This window comes from Rhinopithecus roxellana, chromosome 13, assembly GCF_007565055.1.
Source record: "Rhinopithecus roxellana isolate Shanxi Qingling chromosome 13, ASM756505v1, whole genome shotgun sequence".
Classification (NCBI taxonomy): domain Eukaryota; kingdom Metazoa; phylum Chordata; class Mammalia; order Primates; family Cercopithecidae; genus Rhinopithecus; species Rhinopithecus roxellana.
Window position 1 is genome coordinate 130585470 of NC_044561.1, and position 22443 is coordinate 130607912.

Genomic DNA, 22443 nt, shown 5'->3' on the forward strand with positions numbered 1-22443 from the left:
ATTCTGTGCCATGTGGTCTTTTAAGAGGAAAGGAATCAAAGCTATCATTCTGTAGACTCATCTCAGGGCAGGGCAGGCTAATAACAGCTCCCATGACACTTTCTGGGTGATGCAGAGTGTCTGTCATTAACTTCCAGAAGACCAAGATTCCATGTTGAAGTCTTGTCAATCTACAACATACTTTGTAAACTATAATGTGCATACTAACAGAAAGCATTTCATTGTTTTTATTTATTTTTACATTGCCAGGATATCAGACCACACAATGTTATCTTCCAACTAGTGAACCAGCATGGCCCAGCCCCCATGTGGATCTGTGGCATGTCTTTATAAAATGGATGGTCAAAATGGGAAATGTAGGGGATGATGAACGTCTTCGTTCATTTTCTGTTTCTTTTAACAGAATTCCTGAAACTTGGTAATTTATAAAGAGAAGCAGTTTATTTCTTACAGTTTATGGAGGCTGAGAAGTCCAAGGTCCAGGGGCTGCATCTGACGACAGCCTTCTTGCTGTTAGGGACTCTGTAGAGTTCCAGTGTGGCCAACAAGCCCCCCCACCATGATAACCTATCAGTTCACTAATCCATTAGGGGATTAATCCATTCATAAGGACAGAGCTCTCATGATCCAGTCCCCACCTGAAGGCCCTACCTCTCAAGACTGCCACACTGGGGATTGTTTCAACATGAGCTTTGGAGGGGAAAAATATTCAAACTGTGTAAACAAATGAGCCAAGAGAAGCTATCTGGACCATTCCCATTAGTGCCACGTTATGAACAGTGATCAGAGATCCAGTAATGTGAAAATATGCCATAGGTAACAAACTTTCCTGCCTTTGGAGCCTGAAACCTTGCTGAGAAATATTTAGATCATGTGAAAATCACAGAACTGTGTCAAACAACTTGGATTCTGAGCTTGATTCCACTCTGGTCTCAGAAAACCACCTTATAAATGTGCCTCACCTTCCTGCCATGCAAAACTGAGAGGGCTTTAGTGTGCATTTTCTATGGCTCTTATCAGCTCTACTATTCTTTGGATTTACTAAGCAAGAAGTTCATAAATCAATAGTTTTGTTAAATAGTGTTTATTTCATCAAGTGCAAAAATAATACATGCTCATTGTAGAAAATTTAGAAAATGAAAACACTGCAACAGTGAAATAGCTATTGTGCTACTAGTCAGAGAAAAAAATGTTGTCAGTATCTTAATACATTTACTTCAAGTAAGTTTTGACACATTTAAATTTTATATTTGAAATTATACAGTATGTTTCATATCTTACTTTTTCCACATGAGAATAAATTGAAAGCAATTTTCATATCAAAATTATCCATAAATGCCTTTATTGTTGTTTCATATGCTCCCATATGGATACGTGATGGCCTTTCATTAAATATTGAAATTTAGGGTTGGGTTTTTTAAATTACTATGACGATATTGTGATAAATGGAAATTTATATGTAAATAACTGGCTGCTATTCCAGTTTCCTTAGAATCTCAAGAGTGGAACTTTTAGGTCAAAGGATTTAAGCATTTCAAAATTCTTTGATACTATTGTCAAATTGTTCTCCAGAGAGCCTACACCAAATTATTCTCTGGCCAGGCTTAATGCAATACAGGTTTAGCACAGAGTCATCCTAGCATCAGATAGACAGAGTGATGAAGAGGCAGGTTGTCAAGAAACAGATCTAGGTGGAGGTATGAAGATTGAATTGTTAAATTAAAGAAGTATCTTAAACCCATGAGGACAGGACAAAGTTGTAGGTAAGGTTGGGACAACAGTTTAGCGATTTACAGGGAGTTGGGGGAGGAAAGTTAAATCCCTCCCTCATACCTTTTACCACAAAAATGTATCCAGATATGGTACTCTTTTTGTTAAACTCTTCTGGAACAGTTCCACTACTGTAATGTTGAAGTTGCTCTTTTTGCATCAACCCTCTCATAAGTAATAGCCATAACAACTATAGCTGAAATAGCTGGCCAAAATATTGTTTTAAAACAAGGCACTGGAGAGTCAATGCTTGAAAGAAAGGAATGGCCCTTGTTGAGTTTCCTACTTTTTACTGCTTTCTGTCTGAGAAAACTCTACTTGGTGCTGGGCAGTTAAAAACTGAAATGTTGACTCATCATCGTAATATCTCAAGAACCAGAGAACATAGATTATGGTAACTGCAGCAGCTGCAAATGAAGGAGCAAAGCTAGAAATGAATGATCTAGAAAAGAGGAGCCTTTATATTTTATGAATTAACTCAATCTAAATTTCTGCTGACCACTGAATCATGCAAGCATTGAGATAGACTTACAGCAACCAACTTAAGATCAAAAGAACTGAACAGAGATTTCCACTGTTGCCCACCACAAGGGAAACATAGTTTGCATTTGCATTTTAAGTCATCCAGTTACACAAAACAAAACAAAAAACTCAATACTCTTTGGAAGGATAGAATAGAATACAAAATCAACAGTGTGTCATCATGATATCCAGGCTATAATCCAAAATTACTTGACATATGAGGAAACAGGAAAGAAGATCTCAGAAGAAAATGCAACCAATAGAGACCAATCCTAAGACGACCCAAGTATTGGACAAGAATTTTTTTTTTTTTTTTTTTTTTTTTTTTTGAGAGAGAGTCTCACTCTGTCACCCAGGCTGGAGTGCAGTGGCGTGATCTCGGCTCACTGCAAGTTCCACCTCCTGGGTTCACACCATTCTCCTGCCTCAGCCTCCCAAGTAGCTGGGACTACAGGCGCACGCCACCACGCCCGGCTAATTTTTTGTATTTTTAGTACAGACAGGGTTTCACTGTGTTAGCCAGGATGGTCTTTATCTCCTGACCTCGTGATCTGCTTGCCTTGGCCTCCCAAAGTGCTGGAATTACAGGCATGAGCCACCGCACCCAGCTGGATAAGAATTTTATAGCAACTAGTATAATTATGCTCATGGACATAAAGGAAAATGTATTTATGATGAATGAAAAGATAAGAAATCTCAGCAGAAAAAAAAATAGAAAGAATATTTGGAACAATATCTACAAATAAATAATTCACTGGGTGTACATAACAGATCGAAGATGGCAGGAGAGTTTGTGAACTTGAAGATAGAGCAATAGAATTATCCAATCTGAAGAACAAAGATTTTAAAAGATTGAAAAAAGAAATAAACAGCTTCAGGGATCTGCAGGACAATAATAAAAGGTCTAATATATGGGCAAATAGAGTCCCAGAAGAAGAGCAGAGATCAAATGGAGCTGAGAAAAGAAAGATTTGAAGAAATAATGGCTGGAAACTTTCCCAATTTAGTGAACATTGTAACTTTATGGATCAGAACAATCATCAAATTCCAAACAAGATAAATACAAAGAAAACTATACAAAGGCATATCTAGTCAGACCGTCAAATACCAAAAATAAAGAGAAAAGCTTTGAAAGCAATCAGAGAGAAAAGTACATTATACATAGGGAACACTGATTACAATTATTATAGAATTCTGAGAAACAATGGAGATCAGAAGACATTAGAACAATATATTTAAAGTGCTTTAAAAATGGTCAACTCTGAATTTTGTAATGAATGACAGTATCATTTGAATTTTAAAAGCTAATACTTTGTTGCCAAAAATAGACAAGAAATGCTAACAGAAATTTGTCAAGATGAAGGGAAAGAATACCTGGTGAAACATTGAAACTTGAGACAGGAATGGAGAGTTTGGGAAATGGTAAACAGGTGGATAAATATAAAAGATTATTTTCCCCTTTATTTAAAGTACAAATGACTGCTTAAAGCAAAAAAAAAAGTAGCATATTGTAGGATTTATAACATGTGGATGTGGTAAATCTGCCAACTCTAACATAAAGAACAGGCATTAGGGGTGTGTGTACTATACAGTTGCAAGGTGCGTATGTTTTATGTAAAGTGTCACAGTATTAATTCTAAGCAGACAATGAAAAGTCGATAGTGTAAAGTAGTTCCTAGAACAACCATAAAAATATAATGCAAAAGGTGTAGCCAAAAAGTAGGCAAGTTGAGATGAGTTTCTTTAAAAAAAAAAAAAAAAAAATCCTCTCTCTAGGCAGGACTTTTTCTGCAGAACAGAGGAATAAAAAGCAGAGGTGACAAACAGAAAGCAAACAGTAAAACAGAAGCCCCAAATTCAACCATATCAATAATTACATCTACAGGTTAATTGACAAAAGACTTCTGTTATTGTTTGGACGTGGTTTGTCCCTGCCAAAATTCATGTTGAAATTTGATTCCCAGTGTGGTGGTGCTGAGAGATGAGGCCTAGTAAGAGGTGTTTGGGCCATGGGGTGGAGCTCTCATGAATAGATTCATTCCCTCTCTCTGGAATGAGTTCTCATTCTTGCAGGACTGAATTCATTACTACAGAGCGGGTTGTTCTTCCTTGTGTTTGGTCTTTGTGCACATGCACACTTGCCTTTTCTGCTTTTTACCATGAATTGAAGCAGCACAAGACCCTCACTAGGTAGGCTGCCCGATTTTGGACTTTCCAGCCTCCAGAATTGTGAGCCAAATAAACTTTTCTTACCCAGTCTCAGGTATTTTATTATATCAACACGAAACAGACTAAGACAACTCCAATTAAAGGACACAGATTGTCAGAATGGATTAAAAATCAAGACCTAACTGTATGCCTTCTAAACAAGATACAGTTTTAAATAATGACACTAAAAGATTGAAAGTAATTAGATGTAGGCCGGGTGCGGTGGCTCAAGCCTGTAATCCCAGCACTTTGGGAGGCCGAGACGGGCGGATCACGAGGTCAGGAGATCGAGACCATCCTGGCTAACACGGTGAAACCCCGTCTCTACTAAAAATACAAAAACTAGCCGGGCGAGGTGGCGGGCGCCTGTAGTCCCAGCTACTCGGGAGGCTGAGGCAGGAGAATGGCGGGAACCCGGGAGGCGGAGCTTGCAGTGAGCTGAGATCTGGCCACTGCACTCCAGCCTGGGCAACAGAGCGAGACTCCGTCTCAAAAAAAAAAAAAAAGATGGTGTCCTGCCCCTTTGTCATTCATATACCAGCTCCTGGATGTGGGCTTGTGTTTCCTTAACCACAGGAACTTGGAGGGGGAGGAGCACCTGCGCAAACGGGCCCTGCAGCTGCCGTTCACCTTCACTACGGGGGAGGCCGTCCTGTATGAGAGCAGCCTCCCAAGCGCCCTGACTGCCCTCCCAGCCAGGAAGAGGACCAGGGGTAGGAAGGGTCTTCCAGCTGGCCAGGACTCTTCGTGCCCCGGATCTCTCCTTGGAGCCATGATGCAGCAAAATGAATCCGTGTACTTGTCCTGCATTGCTCCCACCCTCCAGGGCTCACCCTTAGAGAGGCAGGGGTCTGATAACAGATGTGAGGACAAGGAAGAGAAAGAGAAGGAGGAAGGCAGCTCCCTGCTGGCCCTCATCGAGACCCTGCTGGAGAAGGACAAGGAAGAACAGCCCGACCTTTACTCCACCCTCCAGCACCTGGCTGTCACCAATCTCAACCAGCGTCTGTGGGAAGAGAAGATTCAAGGAGTTGACTTGGGCCCTGCAGGACCTCAGAACTGCCACCTGCCACCACCCAGCCAAGGAAGAAAACTCCACAGGGAGAAGGAGACCCAGTTTTATGACACTGGCAACGTGGGGTTGCCCCCACCAGCCAGCATGACTTCTCCACAGACCCTGAATCCACCATCTTCTCAGGGCTCAGCCCAGCTAGCCACAGAAGTAACTCCACCTCCAAATGTGGGCTTGGTGCCCAGCTACCCTCAAGCACAGCCCCAGGATTGTCTTATCACTGGTCATTCTCTCCCTGGCCCCACACTCCAGAACCCCCTCCAGGGCCCCCCACAGTGGTGGCCTCGGCACAGCCAGGCAGTGCCTTCGAACTTTGAGATGTGTCAGAAGCCAACATTTGACCTCAGCCCACTGCCTCAGGCCTCCAGCCCAAGCCGGCCTGCTCAGGGTTTTCAGCCAAGCCATACACCCTTTCTCTCTTTAGGAGAAAATGTTCCTGGACACCTGGCTCCACTAGGCCCTGGTGTTCTGAATTTTTGCAAGGAATCTATGCCCTGGACCTCCACACACAGTGGTCAGGGCCAGGGGTCCTTGATCCCCTCAGACCCCACTTTATGTGTCAACCCATGTGGTACCCACCATTTGGGCAGCATTTGGGATTCCCCCATCCAGGGCCACCCAGTTGCAGTCCCCATGGAGGTGGTGGCAGAGCAGAAAGCAGGGCAGGCCCAGCCTGACCCCTTCAGCTGCCCATGGATGGTTGACTCCTGCCTTCCATGGACATGGCCACCCAGTCCCAGCTTGTACAGAGGTCAGCCCCCGTCTGTGCAGGGGGCACCTGGGACACCAGAGGAAAAATCTGGAGAGGGAGAGCATCCACCCCACTCGCTGGAACCAAACCAGCTTTCCAGGAGTCCAGCCTGTCCTTCCCCAGTACTTCTGCCTGGATCCTCAGCCATGCGGGGCTCTTACGCTGCAGACCCCAACCCAGCCACCAAGCAGCAGCAGTGGGTGCAGGGGGTGCTGCAGAGCCAGGAGCACTGTGGGCAGGTGAGAGAAGGGGCACCACGTGTCCATCACCAGGCTGGCCACCTGAGAGATGCCATTCCCCAGGCTCCTCAGCAGAACTTCCCCTCTCCTGACTCTGCCAACAGCTCCGCACATTCAGGTGGCAACCACTACAGCAGCCCAGCAGAGCTTATGGGACAAGTCAAAGACAGACCACAGGTGCCACCTAGCCTGGCCCAGCCTATCTGCCCCCCTGACCTGGCCTGGCCTCCCACGTCCATGCAGGGCAGCTATGACATTAGGCTCCGGGTGGGTGTTGGTACACAGGGTCTCAGAAAACCGGGACCAGCAGGGAAGGGCACCCCACCACACTGGTCAAGTACAGAGCTGCTGGCAAATGTGGACATGTCAGGGCCTTAGCCCAGAGAGACAGTACAAGGAGGGGCAATGGAGCTGGCCCAGCCTTGGCTTGGGTTGCTGTGGGGTCCAGAGTGGGGACACGGATTTTGCAAAGGTAGCAGGTTACTGCCATGTGGGTCACGTGAAGCCAGTAGTGGTGGCAGCCACAGCCCCCTGTAGGGCCCCATTTGGTGTCTCCTGGGCCATTGCTGAGCAGCCTGGATGCTCCCCATAATTTAGCCTATCTTTGGACCCCCAAAACTTGAATTAGTCATAGAGATTTGAATGTGGTCCTCTTGCAACTCCCTGCATGCACCACTTCCAGCACCCCATGCAGAGACCGGCACTTCTCTTTGCCTGGTGCTGCTGGGGATTGAGGCCCTCTGTAGGCATAAAGTCTTCAGGTAACTAACTTTCCCCCAGAAATGCAGCTTTGGATGGAAATCACATGACAGTGCTGCTGCTTCCCTCAGCTCCTGTTGTGGTTTCTGGGTGATGCCCTCAGGACTGAGCAGGGATATACAGCTGTTTCCCTGAACCCTAAATGGCCCCAAATAGCCACATCTTGAGTCCTCCCCCAACTTTGCTGGGTTTTCTGTCCCTTCTCATTGGACACTGCAACCCCTCACTTCTGCTTTCAGGGATCTCAGGCTGCCCATCTCTAGGGTCCCTGCTCACTTCTCTTCCCAGTGTTTTGTTTTCATCTGTTGTAGGTTAGAAAATCTGAAGACCAGGTTTGATAAACTTTCCTGAAACCAAAATAAACAGATTCCTAATCAAAGCCTGAATAAGCAAGTATCAATTTTAGACTCCTTGAACTAACCCTCTTCTCTTTTCAGCAAATCTGTTCTTACTCAGTTTCCTGTTTTCCTAACAGCAGTGTTCCCAAAACGAAGGCCGCAAGATGGCACTGGGGGTTCCAGGCCCAACAGCAAAGACATTTTTCTCCCAGGTCTGACGTTAAGATGATGTCGTGCTTTGCATCTCTACACAAGTGATTTGGGGCCTTAACTACTGACATTTTCCTTAAAATTAAAGTTTCTTAAACTCTCAGATTGCTGGGTGAATATTTAACTTATTTCTATGGGTATAATTACACATATTTGAAAGCTTAATCTCTGGATTCCAAAGATATACTTTTCGACTTCATTTATATTCAGTGCATTTTATACTACAGGAAATGCATACAGAATTCTCTTTGCTTAAAAAGTTATTTATGAACCCACAAAAATGTTCAAAGGAAAGGGACACGAGGAGCATGCAGCAGCAGACATGCCCAGACGTTCACCCGGAAGGGGCCCCACAACCATGGTGTCTGGTGACCATGTTTCCAAGCTGAGGGCTGAGGCTCAGCATCGAATGAGTGGGGGACCACACGGCCTCCTTTCTGCAATCAGGGCCATCCCAGGTGGCCAGGTAGAGGCCACTGGATGCCCACTTCTTAGATCACCGTAGGGCACTGACCTGACGGCCGCAGACAGAGAAGGTAAGAGTGAGCCTTTGGTCTGGACACCTGAAAGGGGCTCATAATTCACTATCTGGACACAGGACAAGGGGCTGGTCTGTGGAGTGTGGGTGGTCTGTGGAGTCTGTGTGCAGGAAGGCGGTGTCTGAAGGGGGTGCAGGGATAGGGTTGATTGGAACATTTAGGCCACAGGAAGATGGTGTCCAGTCTGAAGGGGCTGCAGGGATGGGGTTGATTGGAACATTTAGGCTACAGGACACCTTGAAATGCAGGGTGTGTGGGGCCTCAGTCCCACCGCAGAGCAAAAGAAGAGAGCCTGGCGAGGCTCAGATAGCCGCTGCTTCTCCTTCCATAAAGCGTTCAGAACCGCAAAGGCTTACTATAGCACTTCCACTCACTCCTGTGACTTAGAACCACAGAATTCATTGTTGAGGAACTAAAATGAGCCCTGAATATCACCAGTAAGACCTCCTTAGTTAGCATGGGTCCACAGGCATGACCGGATGGCCAGGGACCATTTGTCCTGCTCACGACTGTCACCCAAAAACCAGACACACAGTGGGTGCTTCATGAGTATTTGTTCTGTGTATGAACAAGTGAATGAAGGAATGAATGGATGAGTGGACAAAGAAACCACAGAACTAAAGACCAGGAGGTCAAGGGACTCACCCAGTGCAGAGCCCAGGTGGGGACCCCTCTCGGCCTCTGCTCGTTAGAGACTGTTGAGCTGCACACAGCAGGGGAAAGAAGAGGGAAGCCATTTTTGCCCATTTTTCAACAGCATTGTGGATTCCTGGGTGTTGATGATGTTGTTTTATGACAGGAAGTCCGTTATCTTGGACTCTTAAGCCAAAAAACACTGAGACATCAAAGAAACAAAGCCCTGCAACTTGACACAGAGGGGTGCAAATAAACACCAAAACAATCACCAGTACTCAGTAATGCTTTAACCTTCTCCCTCAAATGAAAAAAATGTCCCATTGTGAGGTAAGGTTCGATTTCTAATCTCACATAGAATCTGAATGTGGGCAGCATTGTGCCCTAACAGGCAGAGGTCTAACTGGAGTGCTGTTTATGCTTTCCTCTGCCCTGCTCTTGTAATACCTAACCTTGTTTTTTACCAACTTTGTTTGTAGACTCTCCCTTTCTCCCTTAATCACCTAGCCTTGTTTCCACATGAATAAGCTCTCCCATAGCTGAGAAAGCCGTATGGACGAACTCCATTTGGCTCTGTCATTTGCAAGGCTTCAAGGACTCCTTACCCACCCCCTTCCTCAAGGAGTTAACTTGGGTAAGCTGACTCTCAACATTTCAGAGTCCAATTAACTGATAAGGTACTGAAGCAAGCAAGGTAGGAAGTTCCCTGGATTTTACTCAAGAGATAACAATAAAACCTTGAGTATGTGTCTGGCAGAACCCACATATATAACATCTTATGAAAGATTTAGAGCCCCTGCACCTAGAAACTTTGTTTCTCTGTAACCATTTGTCTTTTTTTTTTTTTTTTTTTTTTTTGAGACGGAGTCTGGCTCTGTCGCCCAGACTGGAGGGCAGTGGCCGGATCTCGGCTCACTGCAAGCTCTGCCTCCTGGGTTCATGCCATTCTCCTGCCTCAGCCTCCAGAGCAGCTGGGACTACAGGCACCGCCACCTCGCCCGGCTAGTTTTTGTGTTTCTTAGTAGAGACGGGGTTTCACCGTGTTAGCCAGGATGGTCTTGATCTCCTGACCTCGTGATCCGCCCATCTCGGCCTCCCAAAGTGCTGGGATTACAGGCTTGAGCCACCGCAACCGGCCGGAAATTCTTAAACAAGTGTTTTCACAAGGCATGTTGTAAAAATAAACTAAATCCAGAGGGGAGGTTGGGATTAAAAGTGGGTTTTAGGTACTGTCAGTCAAACAAAATTATTATATATCAGTTAGCTTTTGCTGCATAACAAACTTCTCCAAAACTTAATGGTTTAAAACAATGCTCATTTATTAGCTCAGGATTCTGTGGTTATCAGTTCTAGCTGGGTTAGATGGGATTCCTCAGTTTGTCTCATCTGGACTCTCTTCCACACCCATAGTTGGCTGGTGCTCAGCTGTGGGACTGGTGGTTTGAGGTAATCTGATAAATGGCCCCACAGGATATCAGGTCCTAGTCCCTGGAATCTGTAAACATTACATTATATTGGGAAAGAATGGCCTTTGCAAATGATTGTTGAAGATCTGGTAATGTAGAGATTATCCTAGACTATGAATGGGCCCTAAATGAAATCTCAAGTGTCCCTACAAGAGACAGGCAGAGGAAGACTTCAGACAGAACAGGGCAGAATCTGGAATCCCAGCTACACAGGAGGCTGAGGTGGGAGGATTGCCTGAGCCCAGGGAGGTGGAGGCTGCAAGTGAGCTCTGATGGTGCCACTGCACTCCAGTCTGATGTCCCATACAGAGTCTGGTCCCAAGTAGCAATGAGTGGTAGTGATCATCAATATCATTATCAGTATCATTCTCACAGTCATCACCACCACCATTTTCATCATCCTCATATCATAATCCTCACCATTGCCACCCCCATCATCATCTTCATCACCATCGTGATCATCACCGTCACCACCATCTTCACATCATCTTCATCTCACCATCACCACCAACACAGCGTCACCACTGCCACAACTCAATTTACTTTGCTCTGCATCTGTTCAGAGCTCCTCATGTGGCAGACGATGTACTCACTTTCAGAGTGGGTTAATAAAATTTCATTTTGTATTCTTTTAATTTCACTCATTGTGAGGCCACACTTACAGTACTTCCAGCTGATGTGGTCAGTCTTCCCTGAAAGACAATCCCTCGCTCTCCCCAGGGCCCAGCTCCTCCAGCATTACTCACGGCCCCCGGGCCATGTGCAGTAGAGCAGAACAGCTCAGATGAGGTCCGTGCATTAGGGGAAGGCAAGCCCTGCAGAGGCAATGGAGAAGCCAATGCCTGCCCATCCCACCCCTTTTCCATCCCACAGGGGACCTGCTCTTAACATACCCAAAATCACCATCCATCACTCCAGTGCCTGTCACAACACGTGGGCAGTCTGGTGCCTGCCTGGCAGCCGGGTGACCTTGGGGAAGCCTCTTAACCTCTTCAAGCTCCATTTATTAATCTGTAAATGAGGAATAATGTGACTTTCAGAGCTCTGTGGGCATCCCTAAGTGTGAATGGGCCTGCCTCTAGCAGAGGGATTAAGAGGGTTCAATAGAGATTTGGCAAATGGTCGGATAGATTGACAGATGACGGGCTGGAGTGTGTCTCTCATGCAGATTCCTAAGCACTTCCATACACTTCATCCTTACCACATCCCTGAGATGCAGGAAGGGCAGGAACAGAGCCCCGCAAAGAAAAAAACCTTTCCCAAGATGCCAGTGAGGTGGGGTACTGGTCTTCACAGCAAAGTGCAGCACATCCTGATTAGCACCCCCTGCACTACAGTGCCAGGGACACGGGTCCTGTGTCATGCAAGGCCAGTGTTTCTTGCATGAATAATGCATGGACAATTTCTAAAGAAAAAAAAATCTCATAACTCACTAATGCCAAGCTAAGTTGTTTTTAATCATATAACAAATATATACTGATATAAACTCAATGTAAACTCAAAACAAATAGACAAATTAGAGGCCCCTAAACCCACCATGCCTGTGACATCAGCCTACAGTGAACACCCATGGGGAAGCTCTGATGTGCTGTGCGGCCCTCCCACTCTTTCCTCAGGTACGATCTGTGGGACTCCCTCTGACTCTCCTCCCCTGATACATATCCACTTACTCCTGGGGGATGAGGCTCCCCTGGCCTCCTTGTTTTCCCTACACACTCTTAGGAGTGAGCTTGCTCCTTGCTCGTGGAGGGGTGATGGGCACAGGCCCTCCCCAGGCACTGGCCACTGATAGCTCCTACCAAAAACTCAAAGCCTCCCTGTAGGGGTGCAAGTGCTGGGGTGGGCAAAGGGCTGCCTACTCACCTGATGGGGCTGCTAAGTGCCTCTGGCCTGTCCTGGGGTGACCAAGCAGGATGCCCCCCGTTGGCCTCCTGACCCTCCCTCAGCCCCTCTGCATCCTGTGTGCTGCCTGCAGCGGTGGCTCCAGCAGTCTCCTGGAGCCTCAGTTTTGGTTGCTTTTGTCCAATGAGAGCAATAAGACAGAGGCAACTGCCTCATCCTGTCCTTCCGGTGGCCCTGCAGCTCCTGCAGGTTCTCATGATAAGCTCTCCATAGGCCCCTGTTGGCAGGGGCCATAGTGTCTGCTGGGGCCCAGCACATGATACGATTAGTGAGAGGGAGAGAGGGACCGTGGGTCACACATGGGGGTCAGTCACCTTCTTAAGCTGACAGTAGGACCCCCCTTCTTGTTTGGCCATAAAGTGTGATGGTGCCCCAGACACCCATGGAACGTCCAGATGGACTCTGACAGGCCAACAGCTGGGGAGGTGTAGGTCGGAACAGGGAAGTTGATCCACAGTCAGGATGTGACCTCGTCAACCTCTGATCTCCAGTTCATCTCCAGGCTGGGCCAGGATCCAGTTCACTAAGGCAACCTCCAAGAGCCTCCCAGTTAAAGGAAACCCACCCCGAACACATTCGTGAGGCTGAGAACCCACTTGCTCCCACTGACTTTTTAAAATGTTGCAGTTGGGCTGAACACGGTGGCTCACACCTGTCATCTCAGCACTTTGGGAGCCCAAGGCAGGAGGATCACTTGAGCCCAGGAGTTCGAGACCAGCCTGGGTAACACAGTGAGACCTTGTCTCTACAAAAAATAAAAAGAATTGTTTTTAAAAGTTGCAGGAGCCAGGCGTGGCGGCAGGTGTCTGTGGTCCCAGCTACCTGGGAGGCTGAGGCTTGGAGGTCAAAGACGCAGTGAGCTATGATCGTGGCACTGCACTCCAGCCTGCACCACAGAGTGAGACCTTGTCTCTAAAAACATGGGTTGTGCAGTGGAGGTGACTGTCTTTGTACTAAGGGAGGCTGTGGGCTGAGCATCCTCTGGTGACGGACCAAGCCTCGACATCAACAAAGACATCTGGCCACAGCTCAGCCTTGTCTGTCCCGTTCACGCTGACACCTGTGCTGTACCCACGTCCTCAGTGCCAGGTGGGGAACTCTGGTGTAGAGGACTCAGCACTCCAGGACTAAAAACAAGGCCTCAGCCTTGGCTCACCAGGTCCCCCACTCTTCAGTACTCCACACGCGAGTGAGGTGCAAGGCTGGTGAGTCCCCCAGGCCAAGCTCACCACACTCAGGGAACACAGGGTGAGGGGACTGATCACGGTGAAGGCAGCACCCGAGAGGCTGGACATGCCTGGCCTTCCAGTGCAAGGTCTGGATTGGAGGTGGGTTCTCCAGCATGGAGAACCTGCTGCTGAAAACCCTTCCGGGTAATTTTTCATGGTTACTCTGCAGAGAGATTGTGGTGGCTGGAGGTACCCAGCTGGCTGTCTACGGTTTTATCCAAGTTCATTTGGCTGCACACACATTAGCAAACTCCCCGCTGTGCGAAAAGGCCGCTGATGCGGTTGACAGCTGAATTCCAGAGAAAGGGGCCTCAAGTGCACCGTCTGGACCCCTCGGGGCACGGCAAGGCATGTGTCTGCGTGTGTGTGGAGAAGCATATTTTGTAAAGATCCAGTCAAGTGTGTCTGGGATGAGGCCTTCCTGTCACAATATTGAGATTGCTTTGTGGCCTCTGGGGTCAGACACTCCAGCTGTCAGCTTGCAGACATGAAGGACTCAGTGGCACAGAAACCTCATGACAGGGCGCAGGCTGGAAAGTCACCTTAACCCAGCACTGACCAGTACCAGCGAGCCACCCCGGAGCTGGTGGGTGGCAGCCAGTGTCTTCACCTGGGCCCCATCAGGACTGGAGCTTGTTTCTCCCACATTCCCAGGTGTGAGTCTGAGACACTCACTGCAGGTTTGATTTTTAAAAACATCCACAAAAAAAGAATATCAAAAATGCACCATAGGCCAGGCATGGTGGCTCACGCCTATAATCCTAGCACTTGGGAGGCCGAGGCGGGAAGATCACCTGAGGTCAGGAGTTCAAGACCAGCCCGGCCAACATGGTGAAACCCTGTCTCTACTAAAAATGCAAAAATTAGCTGGGCGGGGTGGCGTGCGCCGGTAGTCTCAGCTACTTGGGAGGCTGAGGCCGGAGGATCATTTGAACCCTGGAGGCAGAGATTGTAGTGAGCCAAGACTGTACCACTACACTCCAGCATAGGCAATAGAGTGAGACTGCATCTCAAAAACAAAACAAAACAAAACATCATAAGCACCATACTTTGTGAACTGAAGTTTCGTTACCAGGGGCTCACCAGAGCTGGGGATATCCAAGGGGTTGTGTCTCACACCCCAGGCCAGACTTGCCACTCCTGTGCATGTGACATACACATCCCATCATGCTAACATTCCCATGTTCTCACCATACACACATAAACCCTCCAGCCCAAACACAGCGTAACCAGAGGCATCCATTCACCACCTGTCCTGGTCAAAATCTGTCCAGAGAAACTGCACACCTGCAATTCCTGAAACAGCATCCGCAACAAACCAGGGTGGGAGGCAGGAGGGCAAAAGCAGGAGCACACAGGGCCCGCCAGGAGCACAGAGCCCACCAGGCACAGAGTCCACCAGGTGCACAGAGCCCACCAGGCACAGAGCCCTGGCCAGCAGGCACATTGCTCACCTGCATCAGGGCTTTTCAGCCCAGATGTCAACAAAGTTAGAATCCAGGTGAGCATTTGGACCCCCAGTGGTTATAAAGCTGAGTGGTAAGTACAAAATCATGCCTGTCTTTTGTGCTGTTGCCCAGGCTGGAGTGCAGTGACATGATCTCAGCTCATGGCAACCTCCGCCTCCCGGGTTCAAGCAATTCTCCTGTTTCAGCATCCCGAGTAGCTGGGATTATAGGCACACACTGCTGCGCCCAGCTAATTTCTTGTATTTTAATAGAGACAGGGTTTCACCGTGTTGCCCAGGCTGGTCTCAAACTCCTGAGATCAGGCAATCTGTCCCCCTCAGCCTCCCAAAGTGCTAGGATTACAGGCGTGAGCCACAGCGCCCAGCCATGCCTGTCTTTTTAACACCAACTCACCTTGTTCTACTAATTACATGAGGGTAACCTATCCCCTGGGCAGGGATCTCATAAGGCCAGGGGCAGCCTGTCAGCAAGGACAGAGCAAGGACTGGCACCAGCAGGCAGCATTCAAAGAGGCTTGACTGTGGTTCCATGGACAGCTGGCTAGAGACTGTAAACAAAAACTTAACTTCTAAACAAGTTAACAAGTAAACAACAATTTAACTTCTTAACTTCGAATCAGCTTCTAAATTGATTGAGGCCTGTCTCAGATACTCGTTGGTTTAGCACTGTAGAAATATCTCTTTGAGACTTGGCTTTCAATTCTTTTTACTATATCCTCAGAAGTGGAATTGTTGGATCATATATAATTCTGTTTACTTTTTGAAGAAACTGCTATACTGTTTTCTACAGCAGCTTAACCATTTTATATTCCCACCAACAGTGTGCAAGTTTTCTAATTTCTCCACAATCTTACCAACATGTGCTATCTTTAAAAATTTTGTTTAATTTTGTTTAGTTTTTATAATAGCCATCTGAATAGGCATGAGGCAGTATCTCAATGTCATTTTGTAGTTTTATTTTGCATATCCCTAATGTTCAGTGATGTTGAACATCTTTTCATGGGCGTATTGGCCATGTGTATATCTTCTCTGGAGAAATGTCTAGAAGTCCTTTGTCCATTTTTGAATCAGGTTGTTGTTGAGTTTTAAGAGTTTTCTATATATTTTGGATATTAATCTCTTATCAGATATAGGACTTGCAAATATTTTCTTCCATTCTGTGGGTTGTCTTTTCACTTTGCTGGTAATGTCTTAAGATGCACTTTTTTTATCTTTAGAAAGTCCCACTTGTTTGTTGCTTTGTTTTGTTTTTTTGCTGCCTGTACTTTTGGTGTCATATCCAAAAAAATCCTTGCCAAATCCAATGTCATAAAACTTTTGCCCTGTGTATTATTCTATAAGTCTTACAGTTCTTGGTTTTACTTTTAGGTCCTTAGTTCGGTTAGTTTTTGTATATGGTCTTAGCTAAGGATCCAACTTCATTCTTTTGCACGTCGCTATCCAGTTTTCCCAGCACCATTTTTGAAAGACTGTCTTTTCCCCACTAAATGGTATTGGCACCCTTGTCAAAAATCATTTGACCATACATGTGAGAGTTTATTTCTGGGCTCTATTCTATTTCATTGGTTTATATATGTATGTCTGTCTTTATGCCAATACCACACTGTTTTAATTACTGTAGCTTTGTAGTTAATTTTGACATCAGAAAGTGTGAGCCTTTCAGCTTTGTTCTTTTTCAGGATTGTTTTGGCTACTTGCGGTTTCTTGAGATTCCATATAAATTTTAGAATGGGTTTCAAAAAATCATTGGGATTTTGATAGGGGTTGCATTGAATCTTTAGGTAGTATTGACATCTTAACAATATTAAGATTTCCAATCCATGAACATGGGCTTTATGTCTCCTTTCTTTCAGAAATATTTCATAGATTTCATTGTAGAAGACTTTCATTTTCTTGGTTAATTTCTAAGTATTTTATTCTTTTTGATGCTGTTGTAAATGAAATTGTTTTCTTAATTTTCTTTTCAGACTGTTCATTGTTAGTGTAAAGAAAATGCAACTGATTTTTGTGTGCTAACTTTGTATCCTGCAACTTTTCTAAATTCATTTATTAGTTCTACCAGTTTTTTATGTGTATGTGGAATCGTAAAGGTTTTCTACATTCACAGTTATATCACCTGCAGACAGATAATTTTATGTTTCTTTCCAATTTGCATACCTTTCCTTCCTTTTTGTTGCCTAATTGCTCTGGCTAGAACTTCCAGTACTGTGTTGAATAAAAGTAGCAAAAGCAGGCATTCTTAACTTTCTCCTGATCTTAGAGTAAAAGCTTTCAGTATTTTACCATTAGTAAGAACTAAGACTATAAAACTCTTAGAAGAGTTTATAGGAGTAAATCTTCATGACCTTGAATTAAGAACTGTTTTCTGGGCCGGGCACGGTAGCTCATGCCTGTAGTCCCAGCACTTTAGGAGGCCAAAGTGGGCAGATCATGAGGTCAGGAGATGGAGACTATCCTGGCTGAAACGGTGAAACCTCGTCTGTACTAAAAAAATACAAAAAATTAGCTGGGTGTGGTGGTGGGTGCCTGTAGTTCCAACTACTTGGGAGGCTGAGGCAGGAGAATGGCGTGAACCCAGGAGGCAGAGCTTGCAGTGAGCCGAGATCGCGCCACTGCACTCCACCCTGGGTGACAGAGCAAGACTTTGTCTCAAAAAAAAAAAAAAATTGTAGGTGAATGTTTACAGCAGCATTGTTCATAATAGCCAAAATGCACAAGCAGCCCAAATGCCAACCACCAGATAAAATGAATAAACAAAATGTAGTATATCCATGCAATGTAATATTATTCATACATAAAAAGGAATGTCTCACGCCTGTAATTCCAGCACTTCAGGAGGCCAAGGTGGGCAGATCACAAGGTCAAGAGATCAACACCATCCTGGTCAATATGGTGAAACCCTGTCTCTATTAAAAATGCAAAAATTAGCTGGGCGTGGTGGCAGGTGCCTGTAGTCCCAGCTACTCAGGAGGCTGAGGCAGGAGAATCACTTGAACCCAGGAGGCAGAGGTTGCAGTGATCTGAGATGACGCCATTGCACTCCAGCTTGAGCAACAAGAGCGAAACTCCGTCCCCCTCTCCCGCCCGCCAAAAAAAAGAATGTTCTGATACATACTACAATGAGATCTTGAAAATATGATGCTAAACGAAAGAAGCCAGTCACAAATGTGGGGAAAAGAAAGAGAGATCAGACTGTTACTGTGTCTATGTAGAAAGAAGTAGACATAAGAGACTCCATCTTGCTCTGTACTAAGAGAAATTCTTCTGCCTTGAGATGCTGTTAATCTGTAACCCTAGCCCCAACCCTGTGCTTGCAGAGACAGGTGCCATGTTGACTCAAGGTTTAATGAATTTAGGGCTACGCAGGATCTGCTTTGTTAAAAAAAGTGCTTGAAGGCAGTATGCTTGTTAAAAGTCATCACCATTCTCTAATCTCAAGTACCCAGGGACACAATATACTGGGGCCGCAGGGACCTAGGAAAGCCAGGTATTGTCCAAGGTTTCTCCCCATCTGATAGCCTGAGATATGGCCTTGTGGGAGGGGAGGGTCTGTGCTGAGGAAGATAGTGAAAGAGGAAGGCCTCTTTGCAGTTGAGATAAGAGGAAGGCATCTGTCTCCTGCTGCTCCCTGGGAATAGAATGTCTCAGTGTAAAACCCGATTGTATGTTCTATTTACTGAGATAGGAGAAAACCGCCTTAGGGCTGGAGGTGAGACGTGCTAGCAGCAATACTGCTCTTTAATGCACGGAGATGTTTGTGTACCTGCACATCAAAGCACAGCACCTTTCCTTAAACTTATTAATGACACAGAGACCTTTGTACACATGATTTCCTGCTGACCCTCTGCCCACCATTACCCTATTGTCCTGCCACATCCCCCTCTCCAAGATGGTAGAAATAATGACCAATAAATACTGAGAGAACTCAGAGACTGGCGCCGGCGCTTCTCCCCTGGGGCTGAGCGCTGGTCCCCTGGGCCCACTTTTCTTTCTCTATACTTTGTCTCTGTCTCTTATTTCTTTTCTCAGTCTCTCATCACACCTGATGAGAAATGTCCACAGGTGTGGAGGGGCAGGCCACCCCTTCAACAAATTGTGTATTGTACAATCCAGTCTATATGAGATGTCCAGAACAGGCAAATCTATAGAGACAGACAATAAATGTGTGGTTGGCCGGGCGCGGTGGCTCAAGCCTGTAATCCCAGCACTTTGGGAGGCCGAGACGGGCGGATCACGAGGTCAGGAGATCGAGACCATCCTGGCTAACACGGGGAAACCCCGTCTCTACTAAAAAATACAAAAAACTAGCCGGGCGAGGTGGCGGCGCCTGTAGTCCCAGCTACTCGGGAGGCTGAGGCAGGAGAATGGCGTAAACCCGGGAGGCGGAGCTTGCAGTGAGCTGAGATCCGGCCACTGCACTCCAGCCCGGGCGACACAGCGAGACTCCGTCTCAAAAAAAAAAGAAATGGATATGCTTTGCCGGGCACAGTGGCTCAAGCCTGTGATCCCAGCACTTTGGGAGGCCAAGGTGGGCAGATCACGAGGTCAGGAGATCGAGACCATCCTGGCTAACCCGGTGAAACCCCGTCTCCACTAAAAAATACAAAAAAAAAACTAGCTGGGTGAGGTGGGACTGATGGTGGTGCCGAGGCATGAAAGACTAGTATGAGTGAGAAAAGGAGAGCACATGCAGAGACTTGGTGGGACACAATGGATAGTTTTTAACTTGGAAAGATGCGTCTCTCAATCCTGTGGCTTTGGTGAGAGAGTGTGCAGAGAGCAATGGCAGCAAATAATGTACAAATGTTTTTTGCATTCAAAGGACATCCTCCTCTGTTGGAAGGCTTTAAGTGAGCTTTTGTTCTTAGTAACCCACACTAGTTGAATATGTTAAGTGAAACGGTACTCGGATTCCCCCTCCTGCTTTGTCAACTGCTGTGAATGCTGTGTGGTGTGTGTTCTCTTCTGTTACTGACACGTAAGTGTGGCAACATGAACTGAAGCTGATGAGCTGAGAACGTGGACTGAGGTCATGGTGTGCTTTGCAGGAGGACTTGCAAGCAGAGGCCACCAGTGAGCTCAGGTGTCTCAAAGAAGGGTGCAAGTTCTAATGTCTGTTAGCTACCCGTAAGAATGCTGTTTGCTGCAGTTCTGTGTCCTGTGCTTGGCTGCTTTTTATGAGTTGTCGATGTTGGAAATTCTTAAAACTGATTTAAATTAAAAAAAAGAAAAGGAGAATGTTTAGGTTGCATCTATTCTTTCCTAATTAACACTTATTAAAATATAATAATTTGCTCCATCACTTTTTAGACTTGTAAATATTTGCACATCCTCTCACTATGGATAAAAGGGGCATTTTACATCTAGACAGGTGGTGAGATCTTTAACCAAGGGGAGAGGGAGGGTTTTACTCAATTGCTTTTCCAAGGACTGTGGTCAGGGGCCTGGGAATTCCCCTCCACACCTCCCTGGTCCCTCGGGACACTGCTGCAGGTCCTGACTGGAGGAGAAGCAAGGGCTGAGTGGGCCAAGAGGCCGCTGTATGCTGGGCCTGGCCACCGCCCGAGGGAAGGGGTGTGACTTGTGTCTGGGTAGCCCTGGCTGGATGTGGGGTCCCGGGAAGCACCACCCTCAGTGCAGGTATTCAGCTGCCGACAGGAGCTTACGTCGTCACAAGGCCAGCCAGCCGAGGCTTTCTCTTCACAAAGTGTCAGAAGGGAAATCCAAACCCTCAGGCACCATTACCCGCCTCCATTTGAAACCTAACCAGTTGGGCGGTGAGAGGTGGGTGGTGAGGAAGGGATCCTCCATCCTGGGCTCACTGTCCATTCCACCATGGCCCTCCACCGCCGGGCCCTGCAACAGCTTGAAGGCTCCCACTCCCAGGCGGAGCTGGCTGGAGACGCCACATCCTCGTCATGCTCCTTAGCTGTTACTTATGCCTTTCACTCTCCTCAAACTTCCTCCCCAAGCTTCACCCTCCTGGCTGCCTGCAGATAACGCTCACTGCAGAGGGACAGGAACCTCCAATGAGGCCTTCAGTACCTAAGCCTGCCCCACACTTTCACAACACTCTCTTCATCGCAGAGGACAAGGCACTCCTCAGCCCTTCCAGGACTTGGGACCTCTCGCTCCGGAGCTTCAGCTCCAATCTCCCTCGGGAAGCCGCAGCCTCTCCCTCTGGTAGACCTCCAAATTCTACAAACGCGCTCTACCAAGATGACTGGTTGCACCTACCAAGATAACGTTTTCCTCTTCCCACCCCCATTTCTCAAACACACACACACACACACGAACACCCTGTTGGTTTTGTTTCTCTAGAAAACCCTACTACAGGTTTTGTTAGCAAGAAGTGGGGTGCTACTGAAACAAACACCTAAACACATGCAAGCAGCTTCAGAAGCGAGTCATATGCAAAGGTTGGAATCATTTTAAGGAGCTTGCTAGAAATATGGACATCAGGGGGATTCTGATGAGTCTCAGGTGGAACTGAGGAGCGTGTTATTGGAAACTGGGGGAAAGGCCATCCTTGTTAGAAAGTGGCAAAGAACTTTAAAGAACTTGGCTGGACTGTGTTCCAGTGTTTTACAGAAGGCCAGGCAAAGGTGACGAAACTGAATATTTAGCTGAGGAAAGATTTCTTTTCTTTTGTTTTCTTTCTTTACTTTTCCTTTTCTTTTTTTTTTTTTTTCAGACAGAGTCTCACTTTGTTGCCCAGGCTGGAGCACAGTGGCACAACCTTGGCTCACTGCACCCTCCACCTCCCAGGTTCAAGCAATTCTCCTGCCTCAGTCTCCCGAGTAGCTGGGATTACAGGTAAGCACCACCACACCCGGCTAATTTTGTATTTTTAGTAGAGACGGGGTTTCTCCATGTTGGCCAGGCTGGTCTCAAACTCCTGACCTCAGGTGATCTGCCTGCCTCAGCCTCTTAAAGTGCTGGGATTACAGGAATGAGCCACCACACCCAGCCTAGCTGAAGAGATTTCTAAGCAAACTGTTGAAGGGACCCCTTGGTCCTCCTGGTTGCTTGTCATAAAACGTGAGAGAGATGAATCGATGAAGGAATTATTAAGCAAAAAAGAATCAGAACTTGAAGATTTGGAAAATCCTCAGTCTATCCATATTGCAAAAATATGAAAAAGCATGTTCTGAAGACAACACTAACGGTGTGACTGAGCAACTGTTTGATAAAGAAATCATGGTGCAGCTCATTAATCAGCCATCTCAGAGAAAGGGAGTGGAACAGTGGTGGGTTGTCAGACTTCTGGATTCCACAGGACCAACCCACAGAGCTGCTGGGCTGCAAACATGCACCACTCTCCACAGAAGGGAAAG

At 46.6% G+C, this 22443-nt stretch overlaps 1 protein-coding gene across 1 annotated transcript in view; it reads left to right on the forward strand.

The window, feature by feature from the left end:
* LOC104667616 overlaps positions 1-7909 on the forward strand; it is a 57589-nt gene extending 49680 nt beyond the window's left edge. The window contains exon 10 of the mRNA XM_030915356.1: positions 5077-7909. Within this exon, the coding sequence (XP_030771216.1) occupies positions 5077-6940 (1864 nt within the window). The 3' untranslated portion in view covers positions 6941-7909. The remainder of the gene's footprint in view (positions 1-5076) is intronic.
* The last annotated feature ends 14534 nt before the right edge of the window (positions 7910-22443 follow it).